Genomic DNA, 16,123 nt, shown 5'->3' with positions numbered 1-16,123 from the left:
GGTATCAACCACTGGTTGACCCAAGTTTCTGCAGCCACACGCCAGAGATAGACATCTACCAACAGCAGCATCTGTGTGAATAATTTCTTCTGCTTCCATGTAAATCTGAATCCATTGTCAGGAAAATTTCTATCCTTTATGTGGCAGGCCATTTTCCTTTAGCTAGCCATGCACCATTTGGATAATACAACCGGCCCCGCATCTCGAGCAGCACGAATGCAGCATCCTCCAGGCTTGGCTGCTGTGACATCAAGTTTGCCATCAGGTTGTCCTGGTGTGATTACAGGAGGGGTGACTATATCTACTTGGTGGCTCCCCTCTGTCAGTCCCAGCAAAATAAGACACCATGGACTGTGAGGGGAGGTGCAGCTTGGGTGAGAGGTGGACATAAACACATCACTGTCGAGCTGATGCCAAACCAAATAACACCACCATAGTCATGAGGCATGGTGCCGCAAGACACAGCTATAGTGGACTCCTACTTGAGGCCCAGCACAGGGTCACTGGGGCTTTCAGACCACATGCTCACTCACTGATAATGTGCTGTATTTTTTCGACCACCTATGTTCTATGTAAGTGCTGTTCTGAGGCTCTCAGTCCTTACTGAAGCTGCTGTACACAAGCAAACTCCTCCAGATCTGCTTCTGTTGCCAAGACAAGTACATGAGAAATGCTTCTCATACTAATTGTTAAACCATTTGGCCTTTAAAAAATACAGAAAATAAAGAGAAGTGCAGAGGACACACACATTTCAAAACAGTTACTGAGGTATGTATTCACATGCTTGTGGGAGCCTGGGAATATGTAAGAGATAATTACTGAAAAGGAATGAATTCACAGACTGGTCTATGGGGAGTATTTTTTTTTCCCTGTGACTTCAAACTTCTCTTGGAGCTCACATAGTTTTAGTCAGCTGGCATGCAATGTACAACATCACCTAAGGGTTCTATGAATGTGATTTTACACCATTATGTACGACTTCCCTAAGTAAACTCTTCCTCGACTTGCCCTGGAAAAGCTGCTGGGAGAGTCTGTGAGACAGAAGGCTGCAAGCAGAGGTGAATCCTGCTCCTCCTCCTCCTCCTCCAGCCACAGAGCAGGTATGTGGAGATGCATGCAAACCTGGGAGCATGCTGGAAAGTTGATCTTTTGACTGCAGGAGAGATGGGGGCTGTGGTGACTTAGAGCTGCAGCCTTTTGAAAGTAACATGGACGAGGAAGGTGCTGTATAAATAACAAGATGCATATGCAGCTCTACATGTTCATTATCATACATGGTATAATTAAGAACATGTATCATGATTGTTTACTTCTTTGCCCTAATGGACGCATTACTTTAAAATTGATTATCCTTGTTACATTTTTATTGCAGTAACACGTGCATTATGTACTCATTGACACATTTAACAAACCACATCTTTCACATCTCTAGAGATTTTCATCTTGAATCTTGAAGTATGATGTAGATCTGAAGTGACCTTCTTAGGAGCTGGTGTGCTGAAGAGAATGAGCAATAACCTGTGGCAGAGGAACCGGTATATATTTAGCAGAATCCACAAAGCTCTTTGGCACATGCTGTTAAAGGACATGGGTTTTATCTGATTTTAATAAACAGATCCAGGAAAGTTGGACAGAATTGATGCTGTCCAGTAGAAGGGAGTAAGTACACTCTTTTTTCTTGTCCATAATGGCAGATGTCAGTGCAAAGAGGGGAAAACACACATTGCTGAAGGTAAAACTCTCCTCCAGGCAGGAGGTCACTCAGTTCAGATATTTTTCATGCATCCAGGGAAAAAGACTTGTAGTGATCCCTGGGAGGTTTGCTTTGGTCACTGATGCTTGCGGGAGCTCTCTGGTGGGGTGGCCCAGGCAGGGCTGTGCCTTGGCTGGTGAACCCAACACTCAGTTTGGTCCTGACACCTGCTGTGGAGCTGGCCAAACTCTCTCAAAGGTTTGCACTGCTGTAAACTATCATGCAGAGGCCACTGCACCCCTGCCCTGGTACTAGGGCACATCAAGCAGTGTGCAGGTACCCCATCAGTTTACACAAGTGAATTGCTTCTGAAATAAAAGAGTTTCACACCCAAGGAAAAGGAAAAAAAAATCATCCCACTGCCCTTTCTGGAAGGCATTTACATTATTTCCCATTCAAGCATTAAATTGAATTTATCCTTTCCCCCAAGGGTGCATTTGGTCATCCCGCTGTGCTACAGAGACACAACTGAGCTGTTGGGAAACCAAACTATGTGTTGTCCCTACTGTGAAGGTTTCCTCCCATACAGCCTTTTCCTGTGCATCCCATTCTGCATGGACACGGAGCTTTGGGTTTGCGACTAGCTCCGTGCCCCTGATTCACTCCATCCCCTGGGAATCTGCAAGCCGACAGCTGTGGGACAGGCACGGATGACTTCAGAGACAAGCACGTGTCTGCAAAGCCTGCAGAGGGGATCTTTTTGTGGAATTTACTGACTGCTTCATGTGTCAATACGAGAGGAGCGTAATTACCAGCTGAGAAACTGCAGAAAATAAGCCAAGACTGAATGGACGAAATGGAAAATAAAGAGAAGCGCAGAGGACACACACATTTTAAAACAATTACGGAGGTATGTATTCACATGCTTGTGGGAGCCTGGGAATACATAAGAGATCGTGACTGCAAAGGAATGAATTCACAGACTGGTCTATGGGGAGTATTTTTTTTCCCTGTGACTTCAAACTTCTCTCGGAGCTCACAGAGTTTTAGTCAGCTGGCATGCGATAGAGGTACGGCTTCCCTAAGTAAACTCTTCCTCAACTTGCCCTGGAAAAGCTGCTGGGAGAGTCTGTGAGACAGAAGGCTGCAAGCAGAGGTGAATCCTGCTCCTCCTCCTCCTCCTCCAGCCACAGAGCAGGTATGTGGAGATGCATGCAAACCTGGGAGCATGCTGGAAAGTTGATCTTTTGACTGCAGGAGAGATGGGGGCTGTGGTGACTTAGAGCTGCAGCCTTTTGAAAGTAACACGGACGAGGAAGGTGCTGTATAAATAAAATGTACTGTGTTTATGGATAGGCTGAGGAACTGGCTAAACACACTGTGTAGATGGCTCTATCCACACAGCTGTATATTTAACCCATCAGGGACTTGCACTGCAGAGAATCCCTTATGTTAAGGAGACACCGACTAGTTTACAACAATGCAATTGTCATATACCAGGTTATTATTCTCGGTGCTTACAGTAGTGAAAGATGGGGACATGTCTGGGTGATTTTTCTTTCTTTACAGGACTTTAGTCTGTTTGTGGAATTGCTGCATTATAAGTGCTCTGAACCTGGAGTGCTGCAGAGATCAGCCTTGTACACTGATTAAATTGCCACTCACCCAGCTCCCCGACCCTGCATCTTAGCACAGCCTCGGGCAAATCTCAGAGCCCCCGGGTACAATGGGCAAAAGGCTGCTTGGCTCCTCTGCTCTTCTATCAGCACTGTCATTGAGCTCTCCCTGTTGGAGCACGAGGTGTGAGTGAGATGGCAGCATTACTGTGCTACTCTTAAGATCCTGACAGCCTGAATGTCACCTTGGGTGAACAATGACTTAGGACTGAGAGGGTTTTGCTGCATCTGGATTGTTACCACAGGAAATAACACTTAGACAGTATTTGGAACTGATAAAGTTTTAGGAAATCCTTATTTATCTAAAAGTCACAGGTACATTTATAAAGCCAAACTCTGGTGTATTTTGATAAAAGTATTTTTTATGAAAGTGCAGATATGCTTCCTTAAATAGAATCAAAAGTTAGGTTTTCCATAACAGCAGAAATTTGTTTGTGGGTTTTTTTTAAAACTAAGATGCAATAATTTCAACTTTAAAATCAATTAATTACTCTAAAATGCTGAAATCCTTTAATTTTCTGTGATAGAAATTCACAACAAGCAATCTCGTTTTAAAGCAGATATTTCCATTTCAGTGATTGTATCAGTGCTTTACCTTTTACAAATACAATGATGGATGGATTCAAAGGGAGTGGTATTAGTATCATGCAACCAGATCTATCAAAAGTAACTATCCTCACCTCATTTTTCCTCCTGTTGGATCACATAAATTAAATAGATCTTTTAGCAGATACTGATTCCACTTTGAAGAAAAACAAATTGCTGAATTAAAAGCTTGTTTTTCTCTTTTTCCTACACTAAAATAATATGAAAAATTATTATGTTTTAGCTTCTGAATTTGAGTTTTCCTGAGAATTTGTTTTCCAGTGAGATAGTTTGTTTTCATGATCACATTGTTTAATCTGCAAATCACTTTCTGCTGATAAAAGTGTTTTCATTTGCCCATCTCCTACTGTCCCTTCACCCAGCCCCTCGCTCAGCAAGTCTCCAGCCTGGTGAATTTCATGCAATTGTAATTTTATTTTCTTTTTTTTTCCTGTAAAGAGGAGCAGGAAAAAAGAAAAGGTGAATAAAATATGGAATCTGGCTAAACCCCATGTATCCAATTGCTTGAAAATATTAATTTCTGGTGGGGAAGTTCTGTTGGCTAAACACCTGACACAGGTGCAAGTAGAGAGAGGACAGAGTGAGAAATGAGGATGACAATAGCTTCAAAAGACAGGAGGAAAGCCATGCTGGGGTTAGAGGAGATGTAGGAGTCCTTATTTTGGTATGCAGATTTGACTTGGCTGTGATTTTAATGAAGCAAAGTTCTGAGCAGCAGAATCAGTGCATGCCCTTCCCTCCTGGTCTGGCATTTGTTTCTGTCCAGGCTCTTCTTCACAGTTCACCTGGCACAACTGTTTGGTCACTTGGTAAAACAGCTTGAGGAACTGAGCTGGGTTTTTAAAAAGCTCAACCAACAAATTCTTTGCTATTTTTATCCCTGCAAATCCAAACTTCCCGAAGTGCTCTGAACATCCGTGTGTAGAAAATGCGAAGCTGCAGTCATCCTGTTGCTCTTCATTACAGGCATGATATTAGTAGTCTGTCTCTAAATTAAATCAAAATATCCTATTTTAAAAAATATATCTTTTTTCTGATTGAGGCCTCAAATGTTTGAGGTTTGTCTTGCAAAAGTGTCTGTGCATTGCAAGTGCTATTGCACACTGCTGACAGAGCAAACTCTAAACACAGAGCATCTGAAAGGAATTTAAACCTCTGGACACCACAGAAGTCCCCAGCTTCAACAGAAGTTCCCTGCTCACCCCAAGGGGGTTGCAGACCGAGAGCCTGAGTCCAGGAAGCATGCCAAAATCAGCACTGCAGCCAGCTCCAGACTAGGGAAGCTCAAAACACGACGTGCTTGAGGAAAGGTGGTCAAAACGAGTCCCAGTCAAGGGGAACCTGTCTGGGGTTGTGATAATCTCACAGATGGAATGTCCTCTTGAGAGCTTAACATGGATTTTTCTATCCATTGCACCTAATCACGCCCTCCCCCGTTGTCTTTGCATAGCATTTTCATGGCTAGACCAGCAACTTGGTCTGCAGGAAGGTGTCCCTAACCACGGCAGAGGGGTTGGAGCCAGAGGATCTTTAAGGGTCCTTCCAACCCAAACTATTCTGTGATTTATGCCTCTCATTTCAGAGCGCATTGCAAAGCCAATTAGATGTTAAGAGCCCAGATCTTTGGCATATTATTTCAACCATGGGTAAATTGCATTGCAACCGTTCAGGCTTGTGGCTCTGGGAGAGAGCAATGGGAAAACCTGTGCAAAGGTGGGTTTTCCAGCAGCAGTACTTAGCTAGCAGCAGGAAGGGAGGAGACCAGCAATTAGACAACTGCTTCAGCCCTAGAGGGCAGCACAAAGTAATAAATACAAACCTGAACTCACAAGCCATCTGAAATCATCTCCTGTGTGACAGAAGAATGTCTGTCAGGGTGGTATCCTGTTGAAGCTAATACCCTCAGCTTAATTTGTTGGATCTAAACATAAACCATTTCCATTTGAGAGTTCTTTCTATGTGATGCCAGACACACTGCCCAGCTTGAGCATCTGAACTTCATTGGGTGGCCTGGATGTCATCTAGGAATCACACAAACCCATTAAATGCCTTCCATCTTCCTTTTCCCACCAGGCTCAAAGGAATGCAAAGCTACACAGGTAGGTCATAAGTGTAGTGGGCTCAGAGATGGCTTCATTTATTACACTGCTTGTGTCCATCTCCATATTAGATGGTAATCTGGTGCCAGCTTTCACATGTGTTGACCTCTGTGTTCTGTTTGAAATCTAATCATAATTACTTTTACCTTCAGAACCATGAAACTGAACATCATCTTCTGGCTGGCCGTGGTGAACACAGGAACCTTTAACTACCATCCCATAGAGGGGACACCCTGTGAAATGGTAAGGAGGGATTCCTGCTCAGGCCCTTTGGGATCTGCAGTGAGGCTGGGACACCCATTACAGGCACTGTGCAAACAGCCATAGTCTCAGAAAAGGGAAATCCTCCAGGACCAGACTTTCTGCGGTGGCAGAGGTGGGATTTGCAGTTAGGGGATGGGTAGCAGGCACTTCTCAGGCTATGTCCTTTTTGTAGTGACAGCACATAAGAGGGGTGGAGGAGGGGTGAGGTGGGAGGTGGGAGGTCATTATCTTTGTTTTTTGGGGTTTTTTTTGTTTTTTTTTCTAAAGGTAGCTGGTTAAAAGAAATTTGACCTGATTTCTCTAAGACTTTAAAGGGGTTCTGGGACTGAGACAGAGAAAAGACTTAGACCTAAAATCAACTCCTTTCTATCAGGCCTAAATTCTTTGTGCTTTATATAAAGAATCTTCTGTGAAATACTTCTATACCAGCCCTTTTGTAATAGCAGAGACACTAACCTCCTCTGCCCTGACACAGCATTGCTGCCAAGGAAGTTGCACCTGACTTCTGCTGGAGGAAAAAGAAGTGACAAAGCCTCTTACTTCAGTACAAAATTTTCTCCTTGGATTTTTGCAAGCACCTGATACAATATTATAAATGTTATTCAGACCTGACCTTTCTCCCTTCCCTATCAAAGTATTTCTGACTGTTACAGGCTTTTAAAAATGCCTATTTTTTTCCTGAATATTGAATCTGCTTAGCACAAATCTTCAAGAATTTCCAAAATAGGAAAAAAAACGTTTTTACTAGCTGTACACAACTCCCTTATGGGACTTATTGCATTCCTGCCCACCTGCTGTGTTCCTGCACTTCCTGAATTCCAAAGAAATTAAAACCCAGTTTATATAGAATAATCTTGGGAAGGAGACTGAGTAGCTCAGTTCATTGGCTGGAGAGGGAGGTCTGATGAAGTTTGGGTCCCATGTATCACAGAAAAGTGAAGGCTGGGCAAGACACACAATAACCCAAGCAGGTTTGTCCCATTCCAGTTTTTGGATGAGTCACAGACCCAGCTGACTGCAGAAAAGTAAACATGTTCTTGTTTCCAGCACTCCACCATAAACTCATTTCATCAAGCCAACGACCCAAGGCTCTAAGCAGTTAACTGAGATAAATTTAGCTCTGACAGAAAGCTGCAGTCCAAGGCTGGGATGCTCATCCCAAAGAAATGAACAGCTCAGCACTGCAGATGTCAATGCTGATCATCTTACTTTGCTGGATGTTTACTCTGACAAAAGATGTGTGTAAATCCAAACACCGTTTAAAGAAAGAAGGAGCGACTGGATAAAGTTCTGGGTTCATTGAAGTCCTGAATTACTATTTTTCATCACAGCCTCACTGTTTCACAAGGCAATTTCCCTGTGGTGACACCTTTAGGACAGCAAGAGCTCAGAATTTAATACTTTCATCCCAAGTCTCCTGGAAAAGGTATGAGTCAGAAACTTGTGCCCATCTCTGACTCACCACTAGTACCCTTGTCATTGAACAAGAACCCTAGAAGGGGTTTTAGGAAGTAAATAATCCCTACCAGACCCTTGACACAGGTGTGACTCCACTGAATACTAAGTTGTGGCATATCTACTTGTTTGCAAAGAAAGGTACAGCTTAAATGTCAGGAGATTCTTCCTAACTCATGTTGCCTTCCAAGGTCAGGCAAGGCTTCAAGTAGATCATGTTCTACCTCCCAAAGTAAGATGTTTCTACTAATTCATGTTTGCTGGCAAAGGATAAGCTTTGAAACAATTTACAGAAGGGAAGGGATTTTAGGAGATTCTGCCTTACCTTGGACTGAGGTGGTGCAAGAACATGTGCAAGACCAGTTATCACAGGTCAGCTGATGCGGGGTACTTGGGCAAACTGCTGAGGTTTGATTCTGTAGCTGAGACTCCACCTGGGCAGCTCTTCTGGGAATGGCCATGAACACCACACAAGTGCAGGTCAGTGCCGAGTGCCTGCAGCCCAAATTCTTTGGTTCAGATGTTCATGAGTTGAGAAAGGAGAACACAAGTGGAGGCTTGGATCCAGCTGGTTTTTTTGTAGGGCTCTTACAAACGTGGATGGCAGCTTCCTCTCAGTGCTGAGCAGTGAAGAACCGAAACAAGAAACCAAATGATGCTTAGCTTTTGAGATCTTGGATCATTTTTTTACTAGCACACAAGTGAGACCAGATACTGAAGGGACCAAATGCTCCTCATCCTGCAGTACTTCTTGACAATGGACTTGAAATAAACTGATGGCAACACTGGCAAAAAAGATGAAGTCAGAACATGAGACTGGCAAAATCATCTTTTCCAGTCTCAGGCTGCAAACCCTCTGGCCTAAGAGGTGAGAGGAGGGGTGATATACCAAAGAGATGCTCCATCCCACTGAAATGTGCTTTATATTTTCTTTTTATCCCTGATGAGGGTGAAATTCATGAAGTTTGAGCCTCAGGGGAGTGAAGGTGCAGAAAATAAGTGATATGGCGAGGATCAAAATAGTGAAAAGAATGATAATGTTAAAAGAAATATGAGAGGGGAAGTATTATAGCAGCAAAGGGCAGGCAATAGGAAGTATAGATTTTACCCTTTTATCCCTGGGACAGTTCTATGGATGCAGATTAAAGGCCAAATCCTGAGAGATACATGGTGATCTGGGACTGACCTCTCAACCACTGAGTTCAGTGAAAAACGGCTGGCTGGCATTGACAGGAGTTGGATCAGAACTTTGCCAAGATACTTTCTCCCAGAAGGAGTGAAGGGGGCTCTACGCTTGTTGAGATTTGGCTCAAAGTGTCTGAAGAAACCTGGCATGTGCCTTAGGCTGCAAAGTACCTGCTGCTTTTTCACTCTGGATTTTTTTATCCTTCTGGCTTCTGCCTCTTCCATAAACCAATTAAAAAAAGCTTCCTTCTCATGCCTTAGAGCTAAGCCCAAATCTAGGCATATTTTAGCTCAAAATGAGCAATTATACAATGGCTTTGCAAAAAAGAAGTAATGTCAGGGAGATGCCAGAAAATTACCTTTTTTTCTCCCTAATATTTTTAGCTGGGGGAGATTTAAGTGAATTGAAGGGGAGTGGAAATGGTTTCAGATTTTTGTAATCAATTTATTTGGAATCTTTGGGAAAGATATATTATAAAAAGGACTGTGGAGCAATCTGACTGTATCTAGAGATTGGATGAGCACTTACATTTCTCAGAAACTTTTTTGCGTGGTCTCCAAAATTTAGATTATGGAAAAGAATTTCATAAAAGACTGACTAGTGCCACACTTCTCCAAAGCAGATGTGCTACTTCATTCACCTCAAAGTTCACATGAAACAGATAGGTTTTAATTATTTTACTTTAGATGTTTCTTTAATATCTGAAAAGCTTTGTGTCATGGAATCTGGATCCTGCTTCTCCACAAAAATTAAGATTCAACAGATTTTTTTTTGTTTCTTTCTTTCCTTTCTGAACTTTCTACAAATGCTACATGACCCAGACATCCAAATACATTCATGACAAGAGTTTTCCTCAGTAAATTAAATGCTGTCTAAGCCTTTCACTTTCCACTTCCTCAAACTGCTGTATGTTCTCCTTATTAATAAAATATAGCTTTATATTTATGCAAGGATCCTCATGTTCATATTCCTAATCTTCCTTATGAACAGACACTCCAAATTTGGCCTGGACACAGACTCAATCCTAGCTGCAATTAAACAGACTTGCTTCTGGAAGATGGATTTGATTTTGTCATTTGTCTTTTTTTTTTTTTTCTCTATCTGCTGCTGAGAATTGGCCTGAAAAAGTATGACCCTCACTGCACCTCACAACTTTTTTCTCTCTCAAGTGCTGGCTTTAACAGAATTTGTCTTTCCCACGTTGTGTCATGTGTGTTTTGTCAGAGCACTTTCACAAGGCTTCCTCCTCATGCAAGAAGGAGGGAACTGTTACCTTAGCAAAAGGATAAACATGGATAGTTAAAGCAGGAACAGTTTGGAGGTTTACATCAGAATTCAATCATTGAATGACCCCTTTTGGATAAAGGTGCATTACTAAACTAAGCCATGGACAAAGGAAAACATGATCCAATATCAGAGGGTGTGAGTATGAAGGAGAGGCAGGTTTTGTGATGTAGGATCCTTATATGTTTTTCCACCTCCTTGCTTTGGGACCCACACTGTCAACAGCCTGAAGCTTTTTCAAGTACAGCTTACTCTTGCAAGTTGAGTTCAAAAAATCTAATATAGAGATGAAAGTGAGAAAATTAAACATCAGAAGAAAAATTAAGAAATGGTGCTTGATTGCAATGGAAAAGGGGCAGAACTCCTTCACTTGGGACTACTAAAAAGAGTCAAGAAAGGTAGAAAGGAGAAAGGTACAAAAAGGAAAGAATTCAGTAGGTATCAAACACAGATAAAACTCTATTGTTGAAGGTCAGTGATGCCTTTAAAATTAAAAGAGCGTTGTGAGCTGCAGAGAGGTGTCAGGATTGTTGCTCTTGCTGTCTGACTGCTCAGATTAAGTGGTGGGATCAATGTTTCAGGAGGAGGTTCTGCCTGGATCTTGAATGTTATTTTCCTTATATATATCATGCAAAAAATATTTTTAATTTGTCATGTGCCAACTCCTTTTCTTTCCTTTTCTGGCAGGCAAATTCACAGGCATTTTGCCACAACAAAGACCTCCACCAAATCCCTCACGAGCTCCATCCGAATGTAAAGAAAATAGATCTGTCTGGAAACCTGATTCAAAGCATCCCTGAAATACCATTATCATTTTACACTTCCCTCCAGTATCTGGATTTAAGCTTCAACCAGATAAACTTCATCACGTCTGGAGTGTTTGCACACATGACAAGTTTGCTGGAAATAAATTTAGCCAATAATAATTTACATGAGCTTACTCAGAATGGGACAGAGGGGATTGGACTTTTGCCCAAGGTGGAAATAATGGACTTGTCCCACAACAATCTCTACAGTGGGATGGCTGAGTATTTCATTAATCAAGCTCCAACACTGCAGTATCTTTCCTTGGCAGACAACAGTATTGTAATGATATCACACAAGATGTTTCGGGGCTCTCCTGGTCTTGTGGAGATAGATCTTCAGAGAAATATCATCATGGAAATAGAAGAAGGTGCTTTTGACACTCTAGCAAACCTTTCCAAACTGAACCTCTCCACAAATTCAATTACTTGCATCTCTGATTTCAACCTCAGGCAGTTGGAGATACTTGACCTTAGCAGGAATAGCATTGAAATGTTCAGCATCACAAAGTCAAACGAGGAATATAGTTTAAGACGTCTGGATCTTAGTGAAAACAAATTGCTTCACTTCCCAGCCTTGCCTCAGGTAAATAAACTGGTAACTCTGAATTTATCAAATAATTTAATCCAGCTCACTGCTGAATCCCCTTATAATAAAATGGACTACATGGATAATGAATGGATAGATGCTTCTTTTCATCTTCTTGATCAGAAACAAAGTAAAAATACAAGTTCTCTTTATTTATCCCAGCTTGCATATTTAGACTTAAGTTATAATAAAATAAAATCCATTCCAGATGGGTTCTTTGAGTCAATGTTGTCCCTTCACACCCTTAATCTCAGCAAAAACTGTCTTGAGGCATTTGCTATAAATGATGATAGTGCATTGGTCTCCCTAACTGTCCTTGACTTGAGCTACAATGCTTTGCAGAACCTTCTCCTCGATGCTGGTGCTTTGCCAAATTTGAGGGAGTTTCATATTCAAAACAACAACCTTCAGACCCTTCAATTCGACATATTTTCCAGTCTTCCTAGTCTCAGACTTCTTAACCTTCGGAGCAATAACATCAGCCTGTGCCACATGTACTCAGGATTAGCTAAGCAAAGACTTGCTGGAGAGGAAAATGGCTGTGTGTCGTTTGTCAATTCTCCTGCTCTCCAGTATTTGTACCTAGCAGACAACATGCTGAGCATCCTACCAGCACGCACCTTCTACAAGACTCCACTGCTTGTCTTGGATCTCTCCATGAACCCTGGACTGAAAATAGAACTTAAAGCACTAGCAGGACTGGAAAAGTCTCTGGAATACTTGCATTTACATGGCAATAGACTGATAGATTTAAATATTGACTTGCCTTGTTTTAGTCACCTTAAACATTTAAACCTCTCTGAAAATCAGCTGAACTGGCTTCCTAAGTGGAGTAGTGACTCTCCACTGGAAGTTCTAGACCTACGGAACAATAGGTTCAGTACCTTACAGGACAGCAATATTTTAGCATTAGAAAATTCACTTAAAAACTTGTATCTCTCTGGGAACCCACTCAACTGCTGTGGAAACATCTGGCTTTCGTCAATGATCCAGAACAAAAATGTCCAGATCCCAAACGTGGAGCACTTAATGTGCCAGTACATTCGGAGCTTTGGGTATTGGGAAGAAATGCACATTGAGAACATTAGACCAGAAGACTGTGAAAAAGAGGATCTGAAGAAAATCAACATCATCATTATATTAACCTCTGTACTAGTTTTATCTGTGATCGTCATTGGTGTGGGTTCATTTTTTTGCTTCCGAAGGCAAAACTTTAGCCACCAGTTTAAAGCATAGGAGCACAAAACACCCTGAAAACTGAAGAAATCAGGTGCTATCCTGACACTGTGTAGAAATGAAGGATAAAATTTTCATCTTTGAGTTTCAACTGTGGATTTTACCATGGTTTTGAAGTGTTCCTGAACTGCACCACTGTAGTGGTCCGGGCTGCAGGAACCAGAAGGAGAATTTGCTCTGTTTTGCACTTGCTTCATTCACATGCAGATCTACTTAAAAGATTACACAGTGTTAGAAGAAGCCATTGTAAAGTTCTGCTGTTGTTTTGAGGGATGTGTAATGTAAACCGGCTTGAAAGAAAAAGACCTGTAAGGTCTTGAGATCTGTAAGGTCTTTTCACTGAGCTCAGATGATGCCATCAGCCAACTAAGAAATCCCTTCACAAAGTTATGCACCTCCACAGAATGTTTCAGTTTGGTCTGAGCTTTGCTTTTACTGAGTTAGTTAGCTCCTAGCCCTTCTTAAACAGAAATCATACAAAGATGTGCCAGAGTGGGTCAAAACACCATCTTCAGTCAGAGAAGTTGGTTGCAAATTCCCCTCGAGTTCCAAAACAATGAGAATTTAGCTAAAAAAAACCCAAACCAAACCCAAATGGAAATTATAAGTAGTATCCATTGTGCTCCTGCCTACCATTTAGACAGCTGACAATGGAAACCAATGACCATGTGGTAGGAGCCTCTTTGGTTGTCTCATTGTTTTTGTTAGGATTTTGCTCCAGTCACTGGGGCAAGACATGAGAGCTAGATGAGGTCAATTAGTTCTGGCACTCAGTAGCCACGAGGGATTTAAAAGAAATCTCAAGCATGCTGATATGTTACCCAGATCTGCTCAGAAGGTCACAGATCCATGGTTTAACTAAAAGAGAAGAAATTTGTCTCTCGTGTGCAATACATATTTAACTGGGTATAATGTGAAGAAATTAATCTCTGGGGTGAATATTTTGCAAAAGAAAAATCTTGGAGAATGAATTTCAATCAGCTGGAATTGGAGTGAAATGCTTACCTTTCTAAGGAAAACTGTGGGAAATTCATGGCATACAGCTGCATTTCAATATAAAAGAATAATATATCTGTTTGCAAAGGTCATGGAAGGTTAGACTGCAAGAATATACCATTGTGAAATGATACACAGGGAACCTAGTCCTGTGCCATTATTCAGATCAGATGTTCACTGTGTCATCCTAAAAAGATATAGCCAAGAGGATGGACTGTAAGCAAAGTCAGGTAGATCCTCATTCTGTGGTGGGTTGAACACAGCTAACATGCTATGTTGCTAAAAGTCAACACTGACATGTATTTTGTTCCCTACCCTGACAGAAAATTCACCCTTTTGAAGTGAAGAAAAGCTCACCAACAGTGGGAGCTTGACCTGCTAATGGGGTGCAATGGCTTCAAAAGTAACTATATCAGGTCTTCTGTTAATGCCACAAACAGTACATTAAGGCATATAACAGAAATAGAGGTCAAACCAAAACCTCTCCAGGTAAATAACTCAGAGTCCAATTGCTGTTTCATTTCTGTTTCTTCAAGCTAGTGAATATAAAAATTAACACACTACAAAAGGGTGTATATTTCTATTTTTAAAGCAGCTATGTAAGAAAGTGACTGGTGGATTTCACTGTGGAATTTTGTATAATAAAAACATAGTTGAATTTTTAAAAAAACACAGGGTTGTGAATATATTAAATCACAAGTTTGAAATGCTCTACAGATGAAAGGAAAAGCCTTCCTATTTTTCCTATGGTGCTCAGACTCAATCTTTGACATTTACCTTCTGGTCTTGAAGAAGGGGCAGCTGTTCCATGTCTTAGAGTGCAAGCACTGGAGACCAGGAAGATCTACTGAAGATGTAGGCAAAAATTTGGAATAGGTTTTTGAGAGAACTTGTGAATAAGCCACCCCTGGAAGTGTCCAAGGCCAGGCTGGATGGTGCTTTGATCAACCTAGTCTAGTGGAAGGTGTCCCTGACCATGGCAATGGGATTGGAACTAGCTAGTCTTTCAAGTCCGTTCCAACCCAAACCATTCTGTGATTCCATGATTCTACAAATTTGCACAAACCCTCAGCAGCAATGGGACCTGATCTAACATCTACAAAAGCCCATACTTGAGCCCATCATCGGGTCAAGCCTTTATTCAAGTAGGGAAATAAAGTCTAGTCTTTAGTCTCTAGTCTAGTATCTTGCACAAGCAGCAATCCCAGGAAAGAGCTGGAAGTCTGATATTGAAGTTGCTGAGCTTTTCCTTTGGTGTGAAGACAAGCTGAGCTGTGTGCCCAGACACAGTTGAATCTGCCACACACTGAGTTTATGGCTTTTGTGTCAAGCAGGACAACCTCCTTCTCAGAGCCAGTATTAACTTGACTAGCACAGCTGGAATTAAACCTGATGACAGAGTCAAACCCGATTAATAGTTTTCACACAGCTTTTGTTTGGGTCTCCCAAAAGGAAGTGCTTGTTATTACTAAACATCTGGGCTTAATTAGATTTCCATTGACTTCCCCAGGAGCAAAAACAGTTTTCTCAAGAATAAGCCTCGGGAATAAAATGCAGCATGGCTTGTTTGGATTTTTCTGTTAGCAGTATAATCAACCAAGAAGCGACATGACTCTGCTTCAGCCAATTCTATTATTCTGGATGGGGTGAGGAGCAAGATGGGGGGAAAAAACATTAATAAAATAGCAGAGAGGAAAAACAGGGAGAAATGTGAGCCCTGCATGATATTATGCATCAAAATAGGGGCTATGTAGCTGACAGCCCCAGCTCTTGCCTCTCCTGACTGTTACTATGTCTTCAAGAAGCCCAAATTTCAAATGATGATCCTGCATCAAATGGAGCTGACTGGTGGGAATATGTGTAATGTGTGAATAATGTCTACGTTATGCATGTACATGTTGTGCACACATGTACAAAGACACAGACACATAAGGCTAGTTTAAGAAATAGATCATTTTGGTATTAGCTTTGCTTGACCTAAATTAAAACAGCCTGTGCTAAACGATCATCTGTAATAACAGCCTGTGGTGCTGCTGCTTGTGAACTCCTATTTCAAGCCTGTCCATGTGAAACATTTTGATCGAGATTTTCAAAAGTGGTCACTGATTCATTTCAGATGCTTACATTTGCAGCCTTTGTCTTGCCAATCCTAAAACAAGTCACATTTTCCAGAAAACTGGGTCCATTTTCTCTCAAAACCCAGGCTCTGTGGTATGTCTTATACAAGACCCAGAGA

At 41.6% G+C, this 16,123-nt stretch overlaps 1 protein-coding gene across 3 annotated transcripts; it reads left to right on the top strand.

Annotated features, from left to right (window-relative positions):
* The first annotated feature begins 747 nt into the window (after window positions 1–747).
* On the top strand, window positions 748–14,559 carry LOC110472346 (transforming growth factor beta activator LRRC32). 3 transcript variants are annotated; one of them, XM_031507896.3, is made up of 4 exons: window positions 748–2,891; window positions 6,227–6,317; window positions 6,814–8,661; window positions 10,951–14,559. In XM_031507896.3, exon 4 carries the CDS (start codon window positions 11,152–11,154, stop codon window positions 12,889–12,891), a length of 1,740 nt encoding a protein of 579 aa, XP_031363756.3. In that variant the 5' UTR covers window positions 748–2,891; window positions 6,227–6,317; window positions 6,814–8,661; window positions 10,951–11,151; the 3' UTR covers window positions 12,892–14,559. The 3 variants fall into 3 exon arrangements, with proteins under 3 accessions (XP_031363756.3, XP_077646987.2, XP_085430154.1); XM_077790861.2 differs by lacking the exon at window positions 6,814–8,661 and having other exon boundaries at window positions 751–1,100; window positions 2,184–2,891; XM_085574028.1 differs by lacking the exon at window positions 6,814–8,661 and having other exon boundaries at window positions 751–2,891.
* The last annotated feature ends 1,564 nt before the right edge of the window (window positions 14,560–16,123 follow it).

The sequence above is a fragment of the Lonchura striata genome, chromosome 1 (genome assembly GCF_050655825.1).
Source record: "Lonchura striata isolate lonStrDom1 chromosome 1, ASM5065582v1, whole genome shotgun sequence".
In the NCBI taxonomy this organism is placed as follows: Eukaryota; Metazoa; Chordata; class Aves; order Passeriformes; family Estrildidae; genus Lonchura; species Lonchura striata.
Note: the sequence above shows the minus strand (reverse complement) of the source record. Positions and strands in the feature narration are given on the sequence as shown.